This window comes from Mastigoproctus giganteus, chromosome 2 (assembly GCF_048544385.1).
Source record: "Mastigoproctus giganteus isolate SK-2022 chromosome 2, ASM4854438v1, whole genome shotgun sequence".
In the NCBI taxonomy this organism is placed as follows: domain Eukaryota; kingdom Metazoa; phylum Arthropoda; class Arachnida; order Uropygi; family Thelyphonidae; genus Mastigoproctus; species Mastigoproctus giganteus.
Window position 1 is genome coordinate 257,351,719 of NC_143576.1, and position 18,095 is coordinate 257,369,813.

Genomic DNA, 18,095 nt, shown 5'->3' on the forward strand with positions numbered 1-18,095 from the left:
TGCAACCCACATATTCATATGGAAGCCCTTTTGCCGATCTCACCAGGCGAGTTACCCATCTTTGGACCCTTTCAAGAAACACAATATATAGGTGCAGTCTCCATGCTTGAACACAGTATTCCAAGTGAGGTCTAACAATAGCCTTATATAATGGGATTATGACATCCTTATCTCTACTACAGTCCCTACACTGCTTGAAAATAATACACTAGATTGTTTAACAACTCTGTAGTAAAGGTCTTCATTAATGGAGCTGTACAGTTCCATGTTCCTTCCTCCAAGTTGCACCATGTCTTGCAGCAGATGTTGAAAAGGCCTGGGTTCAAATCCCATCAACAAGGGATCAATTTTTCTGATTTTTTTTAAATGGTGGCTGAGCTAGTCAACCTTAGTGGCATAGCACAGAAACACAAGTTTTTCATCTGTGAAAACAGAATATACATAATTCACTAATGCTTCAAATCCATCGTTGCTTTAGCAATTTAGCAGTAAAATAAATAAGCAAACAACCTCCAAACTACATTTCCAAGGTGCACCATTATGGTCATTCATAGCCACCCTTCGGCCTTGATTTAAATAATTGTGTATCTATATTTCTCACTGGAGTACATCAAAAATAAGAGCTATGCACATCAGCCACAAAACTGTGCAGCTGAATTAATGAGGGTAATCAGCACAGAGTGTTAACAAACTGGAGAGCCATTAGCAAGAAGTGGAGTGACTCAAAAGTGACTACCTTGAAGATGTTTTTCATGCTTGAGTATTTCCTTAAGAGATAGGAGTGGCACATTATGACAAATCACATTGCTGTGTCATATTTAATAACACTATAATTGTGAGACATACAATGTGTTACCAATTCCTGGCTATCCTGTACTACTTCGCAATTTAAAAAAAAAACATTAAGAAACACTGGGGAAGGAGGGGCCCTTCATTGATATTGACTATGTGTCAAAAAATAATAATCTCAGTTACAAATATGTAACTAGTATGCCAGGGTAGATCCCTGTCATACTAAACTATATCACCTTATAATTATAGTAAGTCCCCAACATACGTAAGAGATACGTCCCAGGACTTCTTAAGTCGAGTTTTAAGTAACTCGGGAATGACTAATAAAATACTGCTACTATATCCCCGATATGCCAAAATTACAAAAACCACATAATATCCTCAGAAGAATGAAAAAAAATAATTACATATTTTCTTATTAACTAACTAGTTATATAATTTTTATATACTAGTTGTATATATAGAAAATAGTTATATATTTTTAATTAGTTCAATTAAAAACTTCATCTGGGGACAGCGATGAAGTAGCCAGAGTGGCACATAAGAAAAGAAAACATAAAAGGAAGAAAAAATTCATGTTATTGTACTGTAAAAACTGATACGTATTTCATAGCCTTGACTATTATAGTTGACTTCATTGATCCTTTCACTGCTTCTCATATTCTGTCTTTGTCCTTTATTATTGTGTTCACTGTTGACACTGACATATCTAAATTCTGCACAATACTTGTTAATGTTTGACCATTTTCATACATCCTTATTATTTAAACTTTCTGATCCAAATCAGTTCACTTTCCTTTTCTTGGTAGATATACCAATACAGCTGTCACTTATTCTCTTAGTTGGTACCACAATAACAGTCAAAATGAAATTATCTGTAGAGAATCTCACAGGATTAAGGCAGAAACACACAATTATCACAGCACACAAACTCACATGCTCCTATTCTACTAAAGCACATTTCTGGAGGTCACTACCATAACACAATAAAGACAATTTTCAGTTTCCGGTTTATTGGGCTTTTTCTGCTAGTGCAATTCATTATAAGAGGGTAGTAAACTCTATCTTATTGCTGTTGTTGTTATTTGGTTTTTAGGAGCATTAGCAACTAAGGCTATATTGCTCCAGGATATGCGGTGGTCATTCCCTGACCTTTCCGCATCCTCCATATTTGGTGGTGACGGGCTCGAACCCCGCTCTAATCAAGAAGGGTGTGCTAGACACTGCTGCTCCTTCCCACCTGGCTACGGAGGCGCCTCTATCTTATTGCATTTGCGATAATACCAATAGCTGGAATTTTGTAGGTTTTTACATTATTATGGTGAAATTGTCTCTCCTTCACTGAAATCTGCAGTCATATAAAAAAAAAGCATAATATATGAAAATAGCTAAAATGGCTCAGTAAATACTACGTTATATCGATATTTAGAAAATATATGAGATTACCTAAATTCAACTTCACAGGATGTCTTCAATGCAACACTACAAATATAACTGACTAAAACCTAGCTAACACACTTAAAATAATTTTAATGTATTCCTCACTCATAGGCCATGAATGATCCGACACCCTGGGATTGTAGCCACAACCCGAAACATATCAAACCCCTGTGGAACCCGAGTGACAGAAGACATTATGTCAAATACATTATAGCATAAGAATAAATTTCAATAATAAAATTTCTATAAAACCGCAAGAATGAGATAAACTAATTTATGAATGAAGAAAACTAATTTAATTTTCATTCATAAATTAATTTAATTAATTTTTTTTTTTTTTTGCTAGTTGTTGGCGCATAGGCTTCTGTGGCCATAATGCACTTCCCAAGATTTTTGCAGCATTTTGATCCAAGCCCGAGGCGGGAATCGGACCTGCGACCTTTGGGTTGCCAGGCAGGCACTTTACCCACCCGGCTAGCCCAGTCGGCATTAATTTAATCATTCATAAATTAGTTTATCTCATTGTCGCGGTTTTATAGAAATTTTATTATCAAAATTTATTCCTATGCTATAATGTATTTGACACAATGTCTTCTGTCACTCAGGTTCCATGGGGGTTTGATATGATTCGGGGTCAGGTTGGGGCCTTCATCTGCAATCCCGGGGTATCGGATCATTCATGGACTATGAGTAAGGAATACATTCAAATTATTTTAATGTATGCTAGTTAGGTTTTAGTCAGTTATATTTGGAGAGTGTTGTACTGAAGACATCCTATGAAGCTGAATTGGGGTAATCCCATATATTTTCTAAAAAAAACAGATTTTCAGAATCTTCTCTTCATTCCTATTTTTTAAGCTTGTTACTCTGTATCTCACTTGTGCAATCTGTGCATGCTGTGTTCATCGTTATTGATTGCTAATTTTTATTTTATTTTTTTTAATAAAAAAAAAAAAAGAGTGAAAAAAAATTTATATAAATCCAAAGTTACTTATCACTGGCTTACGTTAAGTCGGGGACTTACTGTACTTATTTTTATGGTAAGTTCCCAGAGCCTCAGGCTACGAGTGAATACAATATTATGTAATAATGAAGATGAACAGCTTTAGATTTAATCTCAGCTAATATCTAAATACAGTAGACTTTCAGAATAATGGCACCTTTGGGGATTCAAGGGGATTTGAATAATAATGGCACCTTTGGGGATTTCGATTTTTCCGTTTTCTAGAAAGTTTTATTTTTAATATATTTAATGCAGAAATAATGAGACAAAATAAGAAACAGAGATTAAGAATGCAATTTTATTAACTGCACATAAAAAACAAACATGTTGATGATCCAATGTTATATTCTGCCATTAATACCCTCCTGCTTATGCCTGTTCTATTTTATTTATTATATCAAGTGTAGTCTGTACAGGTAGCACAGTAGTATCGTCACCACCCTCTCCACACTGCATGGAAAAGGCCCAGGTTCGATTCCAGTCCATGGTGGGAGGTAGTTTCATGGACTTTTTTCACTACGTGGCCGAGTTAGTCGGCCTCAGGTGTAGATAGCAAGGTTTTTTACCCAGAAACTGAGGTTTTTCGTCCAGCAAAACAGGTAAATCGACCAGAGAACAGATGCAATTTACTGACACAGTACACATGGGTATATGAATTAACTTTCCGAGTGACCCTAATGTAATAGTTTGGATTATATCAAGTTTGTCAGTAAGCTTTAATGTTGTTGTTCTTTTCTTCTCTGTATGGAGTTTATTCATTTTAGAAGCCATAGTGAGGAGTTTTTAATTTAAAATAAATGAAAAACAGTGGTATAATCCCTGATATCAGTACAGAATTCACTTTCAAAATGGCGAACATAAACAAATACAGTAATCACGTGACTTGCCGTTTTCTTTTTTCCGGCGCTGCAAGACATCTGCACTGTAGGTAAACATCACATTTCAAAGTGCCGTTAGCTCGAATGTTCTGTTATTTCAACAGTCTATTGTATATATGAAACAAACACATAAAAATCACTTAAAATTTATGCTTAACAGTTAGTCTGATGAAACTGATAAATGTTTATACCAAAGCAAATTTTCCTCAAATCAAATTTCTAAATTTGTTTTGAGGAAACCTCTTTGTGCTTCATTATCAAGATATATAAACCACTCTGCAAAACTGACAACTGGAATGTTTTGCAGAGTGGTTTATGTACTTTCTCTGATTATGCTGCTTTCAAAATATATTTTTAAAGTAGTATAATCCAGCCAAAGACAATCTGGCAGGACACATCTTAAGTATCAGATGAGTATTAAGGTTAACCACTTCGTAAAAAAAGCGAGTTTTTAAGTCACCCAAATGTTTCAGCCTGTATTAGTATGATAGGACAGCTAGATGAATAAAAAAAGCCTAATCTAATCTCTATCCATCTCTCTATTACTGGAAATCTTAATCAATATTTAAAGTGTAAGGTGTGTTCTATTAGAATACTTTATGATCCAGTTTTGCCCCATAATATTATCTGTGGTTAAAAATAGGACCTTCTGCTAATATATAATAAAATATAATTAGATAAGAGTGATGTTTTTTAAAACAAGTGAGCAGGGGATGAGTTACTATCCCTCATCCTTTATGTCATTGGTATTCACACTTTTTTACCATCCCCCAAAGACTCTTTTCATGCCTATCCTCCCTAATTCATTATATGCCTTAAAACAAAATTTATAATAATATTATAAATGTTGGCTAGTAAATACAACATTAAATATTATATGCTGAAAATGTCAACCTCGATATTTTATTAAAACAGAGAAGTGACAATACTTTTCTAAAAATATGTAAAAAGAAGAGAGTCACACAATATACATTAATGAGCTAGATGATTATATAATCTTGCATATAAGCTCAATTTCTAGAGCAATTAGAAATATAGAACAGGATAAGAGTACTATATCCCCAAATGTAGAATACTGTTGTTTTCTATGTGCAGTAATAAAGAAAAGTTTATTATGATCATAAAGGGTGAAATGGATATATATATATATATATATATATATCCATTTCACCCTTTATGATTATTATATATATATATATATATATATATATATATCTATCTGATAATTAAAATAAATATGATATTTAAAATAAAAACATCAGCCAGTAGTACGGCAATAATGCAGAGTGAAACGAAACGCAAAATAATATAATAAACAAACAGGGAAGGGAAAGTAGAGATAATAGGACAAAAAGGGTAGTCGATAATCCCCTGTAAAATTTAGTCAATTAAGTCATTAAACCCAATTAATAAAAAATGTAAATTTAAAATAATGCCAATTATAAATAATTTAGCGGTACCCCCCTCGAAGGTACCAGTTCCAAAAAACGTGAAATATCACCAAAAAGGTGATATTTCATTTTATTAATTGGGTTTAATGACTTAATTGACTAAATTTTACAGGGGATTATCAACTACCTTTTTGTCCTATTATCTCTACTTTCCCTTCCCTGTTTGTTTATTATATTATTTTGCGTTTCGTTTCACTCTGCATTATTGCCGTACTACTGGCTGATGTTTTTATTTTAAATATCATATTTATTTTAATTAGCATTAGCATTAGTAGAGGCATTTGATGCAAGAAAGCAAGCTTATGCAGCATCAGCCAAAAAAAAAAAAAAAAAAAAAAAAAAGTAACATAAATAAATAAAAATAACCACTTCCACTTCACCCCTCTGTTCGTTCGAAATACCTGTCCAGCTGAGCCTTAAACTTATTTAGGCTATCAACTTCCACGACAAGGGATGGAAGTCTGTTCCACCCACCAACCACCCGCTGGCTAAAGGCAAATTTCCGCACATCTATCCTACATCTGTCTTTCCTCAATTTGAATTTATGCCCTCTCAGGTGATTTTTCTGAGCTAGAGGAAGAATCCCATCAGCATTGAGCATGCTCAAACCATTCAAGGCTTTGTACACCTCTATCAGATCACCCCGCTGGTGCCTAGTTTCCAGACACTGTAATTTGCAAAACTTAAGCCTTTCTTCGTAAGAGAACCCCTTTGTCCCATTCACCAATCTAGTTGCCCTTCTCTGTACTCGTTCCAGCAGCTCTACATCCTTCCTGAAATGAGGCCTCCAGGCCTGTATACAGTACTCTAGGTGTGGCCTGACCATTGCCTTATACAAGGGAATAATCACCTCCTTAAAATTATCAGATATAATTAGGCATCATGTGGAGGATGTGCATTTGCTGCCTCTAATGATAGCTACATAGCCATATTTATTTATTCTTATTACTTTTGCCTAACTTTTATCTCACATAATATAAATTAGTGGTAGTAGTGGGTTGATATGCTAAATAAGCAGCGCCTGTGCCGCCATCTATTCTTTTTCTTTCTATTATATAAGCTGGTTAAGCTTGCATTATGTCAGTGGTGTGGCTCTGATCAAGAGTGCTGTCTGTTCTATAGTTTATTTTTCGCTGCATAAGGACCACCGCCATGCAAATCCTCTGCATTGGTTGATCTATCGGAGAATGGAGGTGTTTTGGTTCTTCGATATTTCTGCCTTTGCGATGATTTGTATGACGATTGAAATGCAGCGATTCCATGACCATTATTGGCCTCGTGGTCCTCCGTCGATATGGGGCATGATGGTCAGTCTATCATTTTTGATATTTTAGTTTTTTGGTAGTTTCTTTAACCTTTTTTGGTGATATTTCACGTTTTTTGGAACTGGTACCTTCGAGGGGGGTACCGCTAAATTATTTATAATTGGCATTATTTTAAATTTACATTTTTTATTAATTGGGTTTAATGACTTAATTGACTAAATTTTACAGGGGATTATCGACTACCTTTTTTTTGTCCTATTATCTCTACTTTCCCTTCCCTGTTTGTTTATTATATTATTTTGCGTTTCGTTTCACTCTGCATTATTGCCGTACTACTGGCTGATGTTTTTATTTTAAATATCATATTTATTTTAATTATCAGATATAATTAGGCATCATGTGGAGGATGTGCATTTGCTGCCTCTAATGATAGCTACATAGCCATATTTATTTATTCTTATTACTTTTGCCTAACTTTTATCTCACATAATATATATATATATATCCATTTCACCCTTTATGATCATAGTACTTATCCTGTTCTATATTTTATATATAAGAAAACTTGTAGAGAGAGAGTGAGAGCTCAAACATTAATATTTAGTGATAAAACATTAGCATTTTCTCCTCAAAATGAATGGTTTAATTCATTTATGCTTTCAAAGATAGACAGATCTTGACAACTCACCTCCCATTTGCAAAAATAAGCATGCAAATCAATGATAAGGGATGCCTCGATGTTGCTCAGAGCTTTTGGTGTGATAATTTTAAGAGATATTCTATCCAAAAGTAGTTCAACTACCATGCCATTTTGTGAGTAACCATCTATAACAGTGTCAAATGTATGCTGACTGTTATAAATGAAAAACCATTTTCTTCTTCTGTTTTTTGGTTAACAAGCAGAGAAAAAAAAATCAATTTTTAAGAATTATAGAATTTTTTTTTTTTTTTTTTTGTGTGATTCTCCTATTTATATTTCTCTTATAAAATTCTCTTACAAATTCTCCTATATTTTAACACAACATAAAAAAAAAAATGGCTGCCATCTTATGTTGGGCACTCAAGTGTTGCTAACATGATTTCTTTGCTTTATTTTTTTTTTCAAAATAATATGAAAATGCTTCATATCATTATGAGAAAAGAAGAAAAAATAATAAAACAAAAATATTCCAATCATTTAACACTGAATTTCAAGAAGAAACAGAATTAATTTGTGATTTATATGAAGATGGAATTTTACAAATGAGATTATGCATCACAGTGATTTTTCCAGCTAATACAATTGCCTAGAAAGTGATTGACTCACAGGTATTTCCAGGCCAACGAAAACATAGCATCCGAAAACTGCAATCTAAGGTTCAGTTTTTTCTCCCACTCTCTTCCTCTTGTTTCTTCCAGTGACTGGAAATCCTATCCATAGTTTTGCTGATAATAGCACAACACATTCCACCTTCCAGTTTCAGAAACCTTGCACTGCACAAACAGCTTCAGCTTCTTGAATATCCACCATCAATTCCTTAAATGCTGATCTACAGGTAATTCTTCAGTGGGGTAAAGATAACCTAATTAATTTCAATCCTTCTAAAATTCAGTCTTGTTGTATATCTCACAAAAAGGATTATTCTGCTCCTATGCTATTTTCGATGACACTCAGATTTCTATACAAGATTACACATCTCTATTAGAGTTTACCATGACTTCTAATCTCTCTTGATATAAGCAAATCACAAATATTTCTTCCTCTGCACCTAAAAAATTGGGTTTTTCTCTTTTGCTCTTGATCTTACCTTTCTTCTAAACAGCTCACTTTGTACAAATCTGCAGTACCATGGAATATTTGTAATACATCTGGGGTGGTCCCCCCCATAAGGCTTCTAGACTCCAACCAAAAGAGGGCAGCTAGGTTAATTAACTGACCCATCTTTATAAAGTCTCACCACTCTCTGTCTCATAGATGTTTTGTTCTTGCTGCATACTTTTTTTTTTTTTAATAGATATTTTCATGGGCACTGTTCTTCTTAAATGGCTACTATAATTCATGTGCTCTCTCTTCCAAACCAATCTGAACGCATGCCACAACCAGTCAACATCCTTTTACTATCCAGCTTCAAACTTATAGAACCAACTTTTCTTTTTCATTTATTTCTTCGACTTCCATTTTCTGGAACAACCTCCCTTCACACATTTACTGAAAATTACAATCTACAGAAGTTCAAGTCTAATGTCAACAAGTTTCTTCTTTCATACATGGTATTAAGTACTATAGGTTCTAATACCTCTTGTGCTTGGGGTTTTCAATAAAAAAAAAAGTTGCATTAATGAGTCTGGATCTACCTTAATGCACAAGATGTCAGCTACAGAAACAATATGAAAAACACAATCTCAAAAACTTAATTCATGAATAAGAAAAATCAGTAAATAATACCATGAATGACAAAACTTCCCATATACACAAGAACACACTTAAGAATTACAAAATTTCTTGATAAATCAGGAAATTATTTCAAAACTTTCAAAGAAAGATATTAAAATTTAAAGACAATTTTGCACTTGCCATAATGGTGCAGGTCGATCCTTAACAGCAGACAGGCCAGCTTCTACATCGTGAGAAGACACAAGGGCCATACAGTCATCTGTTCCCTATAAATAATTTAAAACGAAATAAGTAAACTAACTGACATCTTTTATATATTAAATCACACAAAACATGCAGAAACTATTACTACAGAGATGCAAAAATCTCAGTAATTGATATTTCACAATAACATATAAGACAAAAAAACAAATCAAATAAAGTAACAATCACATAAAGCTAAGGATACCTCTTTAAATGGTTTTAAATTATGAAAACATTCCTTATTTATTATGTTAAATTGTGAAAAGTTAAAAATAGAATCATAAGTTTTGTAATGCTGGAGGATATAACACACACTTTGTTTTTGCCTTATATTTTTTAAATATTTTATAGTAAGGAACACAGAATCACACCAATTTATAGTGGCTACCAATTTGATAACCTTAATCTCAGAACTTTTCTTTCATCACTAAATACAATATATTACTATAATACAGCATATGATCCCATTTTATAAAACAAGAAATATTTAAATGAAAAGATAAAGATTTGTAAAAAGGAAATATTTCTCAAACTGTAAGTCTAGGTTCTGCATTACGCACACACTTCCCTAAAAAGAGAAGTATGATGTTACTTATTCATACTGTGAATTCATGGTCCTCAGTTCTAGACTCATTTATAACAGTGAAAAATTCCATCCTACATCATTTTACTTTCTCCTCTTAGAGCCTTATACAACACAATTAGGTATTCTCTAAGGTGTCTGGTTACCAAGCCCAGTAGCCTACAAATCTGGTCTTTCCTCATATGGATGCCATTTTGTTGATTTCACCAGGCATGTTGCCTGACCAATGGACCCTTTCAATAATAAGCTCGGTCTTCTTTTAGGTGTGGTCTCCAGTCTCTGTACTTGAAAACAGTATTCAAGTGCAATCTTACAATTGCCTAAACCAGTGGGATTTTGACCCTGCCTCTACAAATAATGTTCGATAAATCATTAATAGTACACATGGGCCTTCCTAGCTATCTGTCTACACTGCTCAGAGAAATACATGTCCGACCATATTGTAACTTCCAAATAGTAGTAGTACTAGTAGTCGTAGTGGCATGTGATGCAAGAAAACAAGTGTATGAGTTTATGCAGCATCAGCCAAAAAAAAATAAAAAATAAAATCACACCATTCCCTCCAAATGCCTCTCCAGTTCCTCCTTAAATTTATTCAATCTATCAACTTCCACAATGACAGATGGAAGTTTGTTCTAGCAATTAACCACCCGCTGGCTAAAGGCAAATTTCCGCACATCTATTCTACATCTGTCTTTTCTTAATTTGAATTTATGCCCCCTTAGGTTCATAATCTGAACAAGTGCAAGGATTCCATCAGAATTTACCGTGCTCAACCCATTCAAGGCCTTATACACCTGAATCAGATCACCGCACAGCCACTGCAATTTGCAGAACTTAAGCCTCTCTTGGTAAGAGGATCCCTTAATTCCACTCACCAATCTTGTTGCCCTTCTCTGTACACGCTCAAGCAAATCGACATCCTTATCTTCTACTGTTTTTAAATCAATCCAATCAAGTCTGTGTTATTTGGAAGTTGCAACTCCAAGTTGCTATTTCCATTGTTAATATCATTCAAGAAAATCCAAAATGAGTGGCACTCTGAAGAGTTACTATTTAAATCTGCACTCTGAAGAGTTACTATTTAAATCTGCACTCTGAAGAGTGACTATTTATAATTGTAGAAAGCTGATGCATATTGGAACTTTTGAACTCATTTATACAACTTTCGATTTGGCATATTTGGGGTGTGGCAATAAAGTTCCTGAACTGATGCAAAAATATCACAAAATGAAGGAGCTCAAAAATAGATTTTTATTCAAAACAATTATCACCTGATTGAATGCACTTATTATACCATTCTAAAAGTTTCTAAAAAGAGTCAGCAAAGGCCTAAAAAGAGATAATGTTCAGTTAGGTGCTAACGTTTTTCTTCATGTCCTTTACATCCTGAAATCCCTTTCCTTTGAGGGCAGTTTTCACCTTGTGAAAGAGGAAAAAAGTCCACTGACACCAGACCGGGAGAGTAGAGTAGATGGTTGATCTGTATAATACCATGTTTTGTCAGAAATTATTTATTATTATTAGCCATATGGTGCAAGGAAGCCTGAGGCTTATGCTGCACCAGCCAAAAAAAAAAAAAATTTCTGAATTACCCGAGAGAGAGAGAGAGAGAGAGAGAGAGAGAGAGAGAGAGAGAGAGAGTAGAAGGGAATCACCAAGAAAGAGAAGAATGATGATATCCAGCTCAGGACCTTGGTGTGCCAAGCCCATACTCACCAGATGTGAGCCCCTGAGGTTGCAATGTTTTCAAAACAGGTGCAGAATGGGCAGAGGCACTGTGGTGTAATAAAGACTGGTTGCCTTTATCTCGAAATTATGGCCTCACCTGGGAAATGCATTTCAATAATTGCTGAAGCACCTGTACACAGAATGCAGCATCCACGACTCTCTCCCCTTCAGGTACAAATTCCTTGTGAATCACACCGTTTGTCGAATGATCAGCATCATCCTAATCCTGGACTTCTGTAAAAGAAACATTTTGGGCCTTGATGATTTTAAAGTCCACCGCATGCTCTGATGCTTCATCTCTGTCTTTATCAATAGGTTGTATTGAAACACTGATTCATTTCCAGTAGCAATACAGTCAAGAAAATTAGGATTGCCCTGACAAGTCTGGATGAGTCGCCTGAAGACTCTTTGTTGCTTCTGCTCATGTATGAGGCACAAATTTTTCACAGACCTTCCTTTTCCCTAAATCTTCATGGAGAATTTGACAAATCGTCACATCTCCTTATTCATATCACACTCATCAGCCATCATTTTGAGGATCAAACAGTGATTTCTTCCATCTTTAATGTCAGCAAACAGAAAAGGTGGAATGTAACCGAACAGCAATTATCAGTAAAAATATTAGTATAAAGAAAATGTAGGAGAATAACTGAATTTTTTAAGCTGAAAGAAACTGCTAGTACAGTGTCAGAACTATTTGAGGGTTTAGTGTCAAACGTTAACTACAAAATCATTCTGTAGTAAATGTATCTGAAATTAACCAAGAAAAAGTAATTTGGAATTTTCTTGGTTTACCAGAAATGTACTTATAGCCTAAGTTAACTTGGGGAGGGGGAGGGAGAGAGGGAGAGGGAGAGAGAGAGAGCGAGAGAGAGAGAGAGAGAGAGAGAGAGAGAGTTCTATGACAGAATATGCATTGTCATTTGTATAAAGTACACAGTTGCTCAAAACAAGAATGCAATTTTGTAATTAATGTTGTTTGACACTAAACCCTCGTATCGTGGCCTACAAAATAATTAGGTTATACTTCAGAACATGGGTATAACAGTGAAAATTCGGCAAAAAAGAGAGGAAGGAGGCAGTAATTGACCAGTGAAGGCACCTCCCACTCACTCCTTTCCCCCTCTCCTCGCCAGCACACATTACTGGGGAATGGGGTGTCACATGACATCAGAATATATCAGAGCTAAAATGAAGAAAAAGAAATAGCAATAGGGAGCAAACAATAGGTGAATAGAAATGTAATTTTTTTAAACAACTAAAACTAAGTGGTTGTGCATGGTGTTAAAAAATTAACACCAGTACATTAGTAGACAATTTTGCGTGCATTAACAATGAGAATTGCAGGCATTCACAATATGATATCGATGGGTCAACTGTTGATGATCCTGCTAAGGTAGCTAACAAACTAAATGAATATTTTCCATCGACATTCACACATGAGGAGTTATTTAGCGAAGGGAAAGCCAGAGGTGTATTCAACTCTAGCAGTAAGCTAGAGATTCTTGTAATAAGTGAGAGTAAAGTGGAGGAGAAATTGTTGAAGATAAACACAATAAAGGAACCCGGGGTGGATGGGATCTATCCAGTTATATTAAAGGAGGCAGCAAAGGAAGTAAGCAAACCCTTAGCCATAATTATGAGAGCTTCCTTGGACTCAGGGGAGGTACCCACAGACTGCAGATGTGCAAATGTCACCCCAATTCACAAAGGAGGATCAAAGGTGACACAAGTAATTATAGACCTGTGAGTTTAACTTCTGTTCCAGGAAAATTAATGGAGGCACTAGTTAAAGAAGCACTGCAGGATCATTTAGACAAGACTTCAGCTATAGCTCGGACACAGCATGGTTTTGTTAAGGGGAAGTCTTGCCTGACCAATTTGATTGGATACTATGATGCAGTCACAAAAGAACTGGATGCAGGGAATAACTTTGATATTATATACTTGGATCTTAGAAAGGCTTTTGATACTGTTGCACATGGAAGACTGCTGCACAAATTGGAGCAGTGTGGCATTGGAGGCAAATTGCTGCTGTGGATAAAGGGGTGGCTGAGGGGGAGAAGACAGAGAGTGGTAATCAATGGACACTGCTCGTCGTGGACTAATGTTATTAGTGCAGTCCCTCAGGGCTCAGTGTTGTATTCATAAATGTATTCATAAATGATACTGATTCATATATGATACTGATTCATATATAATACTGCTCTGTATTCATAAATGATACTGATGAGGGTATATCAAGCTTAATGTCGAAGTTTGCAGACGATACAAAGGTAGGCAGGGTTGTCAAGGACACTACTGACACGATGCTGCTGCAACAGGATCTGGAAAGGTTGAGCAGATGGGCTGAGAGGTGGCCAATGAAGTTTAACATTGACAAATGTAAAGTTATTGTTTGTTGTTGTTTGTTATTTTGATTTTTAGGAGCATTAGCAACTAAGGCCATATTGCTCCGGGATATGCGGTGGTCATTTCGTGACCTTTCCGCATCCTTCGTATTTGGTGGTGACGGGCTCGAACCCCGGTCTAATCAAGAAGCGTGTGCTACGCACTGCTGCTCCTTCCCACCTGGCTACGGAGGCGCCTACAAATGTAAAGTACTACACATGGGAAACAGCAACCCCAGAGCAATGTATCAACTCTGTGGTACTACACTGACAGTGGTAGAGAATGAAAGGGACCTGGGGGTGGTTGTGCAGGCAGATATGAAGTTCACTGAGCAGTGCAGATGGGCTGCAAGAGTAGCTCATGGTGTATTGTCAATGATATATAGGAATTTTTCTAGCACGGATAAGGAGGTGATTATTCCCTCCTTAAGGCAATGGTCAGGCCACACCTAGAGTACTGTATACAGGTCTGGAGGCCTCATTTCAAGAAGGATGTAGAGCTGCTGGAACGAGTACAGAGAAGGGCAACAAGATTAGTGAATGGAACAAAGGGGTGCTCTTACGAAGAAAGGCTTAAGTTTTTCAAATTACAGTGTCTGGACTCTAGGCACCAGTGAGGTGATCTGATAGAGGTGTACAAAGCCTTGAATGGTTTGAGCATGCTCAATGCTGATGGGATTCTTCCTCTCGCTCAGAATAATCACCTGAGAGGGCATAAATTCAAATTGAGGAAAGACAGATAGGATAGACGTGCGGAAATTTGCCTTTAGCCAGCGGGTGTTTGGTTGGTGGAACAGACTTTCATCCCTTGTCGTGGAAGTTGATAGCCTAAATAAGTTTAAGGCTCGGCTGGACAGGTATTTTGAACGAACAGAGGGGTGAAGTGGAAGTGGGTTTTTTTTTTTTTTTTTTGGCTGATGCTGCATAAGCTTGCTTTCTTGCATCAAATGCCTCTACTAATGCTAATGAGATATAACTTAAAATGATGCTGCCTCATAAATATTCTGTTTATTCAGAAATGGTTATGTATTAATGATGCTATTGCACTTAATATATACATAGTCCAAATTTGCTCGCAGCTTGAGGCTTTAGCCTTAAATGCATCTTACCCAATGAGAATTGCTCAACAGAAATGCTTTTTTTTCCCTGGGGCCTGCCACCACCAAAATATCTATTCTATATCTATTCAGCAACCATCCTTCCTCAATTTAAATTTCTGCTTGTGCAATCAATTCAAAGCCTTAAACACCTCAATCAGATAACCTCACAGGTGCTTAGTCTAAAGATACTGCAATTTTCATAAATGAAGCCTTTGGTGGTAAGATTTTGGTGGTATTTGTTCTGCTCACCAAATCTTTTTGTCCTTCTCTGTACTCAATCCAGCAACTCCATATTCTTGCTAAAATGAGGCCTCCAGACCTATATGCAGTACTCAAGATGTGGCCTAACCATTGTCTTATACAATAGGATAATGAACTCCTTATCCCTGCTAGCAAAATTCCTGTATATCATTGACAAAAACTCCATGAACCATCCTGGCAGTCCATCTGCATTGTTCAGAGAACTTCATATCTGACTGCACAATTACCACCAAGTCTTTTTCATTTCCGTAGGCTATGGAAATGAAAAAGTCAGGAGCGGGAGTGCAGTAGCATACGCTCTTTGAGTAGACCAGGGTTCAAGTCAGGCTGCTAAATACGGTCAATCTGCCAACCCGCACTGGGCCAGCGTGGCAGATTATGGTAGGTTGATAATGGCTGCAGTTTACCCGTTTTTTTTTGTTTTTTTTTTTACCTTTTTCATTTTCCACTACTCTGAGTGTAGTACCACATAATTGGTATGTTACTCTGGTGTTACTGCTACCCATATGCATAATCATTAAAATTATTAAATTGATAAATAAGCATTTATCAATTTTAAACTTCAATTACCATTACTCAGCCCACCCACCTAACTTTTCTAGATCCTCTTGCAGTAGCATACTGTCATTAACCACCCTGACAACCTTTGTATCATCTGTAAACTTGGACATTTAAGCCTCATAGCCTTCATCAATATCATTGATAAATATAGAAAACAACAACTGGCCCAACACCGAACCCTGGGGGCTTCCACTAATCACATTAGTCCGCTTAGAGCAATATCCATTGATTATCATTCTCTGTCCTCTCCCACTCAACCGTCCCTTTATCCATAGCAGCAACTTGCCCTTAACGCCACAGTGCTCCAACTCATATAGCAGGATTTTATGTACAATAGTATCAGAAGTTTTCCTGAAATTCAAGTATGAGATATCAAAATTACTTTTTGCACCCAGTTCCTTTGTGACCATATCGTAATACCAATCAAAGTGGTCAAACATGATTTCCCTTCAACAAACCCATGTTCTGTTTGAAGTATAACTGCAGTCTAGACGATCCTACATTACTTCTTTTACCAGTGACTCAATTATTTTCTTGGAACAGAAGTTAAATTAACAGGTCTGTAATTACTTGTGTCACCATTTGATCCTCCCCTTTCTCAATTGGGGATACACCTCAATCTCCAGTACACGATGATCTCTGAATCCAAGGATTCTCTCATAATTATATAATTTGCTTACTTCCTTTGCTGCCTTCTTTAATCCCAATCACCCAAGGAGCCATTCTTATGTTTAAATTCAACAATTTCTCTTCCACTTTCCTCTCAGTTATTACAAAGCCATTTAGCACCCTATTAGACGTTGATAAGCTTCTGGCATCCTCTTCCCTGAAGAATTTATTGTTTGTGAATGTAGCTACAAATTACTTAAGTTTGTCAGCTACCTGAGCAGGATCACCAATGGTCAAACCATCGATATCAAGTGTGCCAATTTGATTCATCACTTTCCTTCAAGTGTTTACATAAGTAAAGAAGTCTTTGCTGTTTTTCTTTGCATCCTTCCCCAAAGATTTCTTGTGATCTGCTTTTGCTTGCCTAACCTCCTTTATGACCTAATTACAGACTAGCTTATATCTACCACAAGTCTCATTATTCATCTGACATCCATTTGGGCCTAAACCTTGAACAGTTTTTCTTAGTTGGTATGAAAAGCCTTCTAGTTTCCAAGATTAATTCATTGAATGCTTCCCATTTAAAATTTGATGATGGTAATATCATCAATCGGTCCCACTGTGTACAGTTTAAAAACTGTATGAGACCACTGTTGTCTCCCTTTTCCCTCGATGGTAGTTACATCTTTAAGTAAATTTCGAATCAATACACCGTGTTCAGTGCCACCTAGTGGTTCCATCTGCAGATTCTTAATGCATGAATATTTACTGCGGATAATCAGATCAAGAGTATTACTCCCTCTTGTTGCCTCTCTAACATACTACTGTAGAAAACAGTCAACCAATAAATTCACAAAAGTCTTGTGAATTTATTGGTTGGCACAAGTTTCAATCAATATCTGGAAAGTTAAAATCCCCCATTATAATACATTCTGATTTACTGACCCACTATTTCTCTGTGCAACTGTTCATTGTACTCAGAGTCATTAGGCCTATAACACACTCCTACTCTCAGTTTTGCTTTACCAGTGCTTATGTCACACCAAACTGACTCAACATTGCACTTCCTTAGATTTTATGTGTCTTAATTAATAGCATAAACCCCCTCCTATCCTGTCTGTCCTTTATGTATACAGTAAACTCCCGCTATTTGCGGGGGTTACGTTCCTGAGAAATGTTGCGAATAACGAAAACGCGAATACTGAGTTATGGCTCCCATAGTAATAAAAGGGTTCCGTTCCAAAGTATGAAATATATAAGAAAAACTAGTCTAAAATTTTGTCTATGTATTATATGTACCTTCATATTATGACTATTTTCACAGTGAAATGCAAGCATATGGCATTGAAATGAAATTAAATGAAAATAAGAAACAATTTAATATTAAATGTAATATTTGTTAGAAATTTCAAAC

General features: G+C 35.9%; 1 protein-coding gene across 1 annotated transcript in view; it reads right to left on the reverse strand.

Moving 5' to 3' along the window:
- The window catches only part of Syx16 (syntaxin 16), a 66,682-nt gene that overhangs the window by 44,967 nt on the left and 3,620 nt on the right, over window positions 1-18,095 (reverse strand). Inside the window, exon 2 of the mRNA XM_090390305.1 lies at window positions 9,384-9,469. Within this exon, the coding sequence (XP_090246431.1) occupies window positions 9,384-9,469 (86 nt within the window). The remainder of the gene's footprint in view (window positions 1-9,383; window positions 9,470-18,095) is intronic.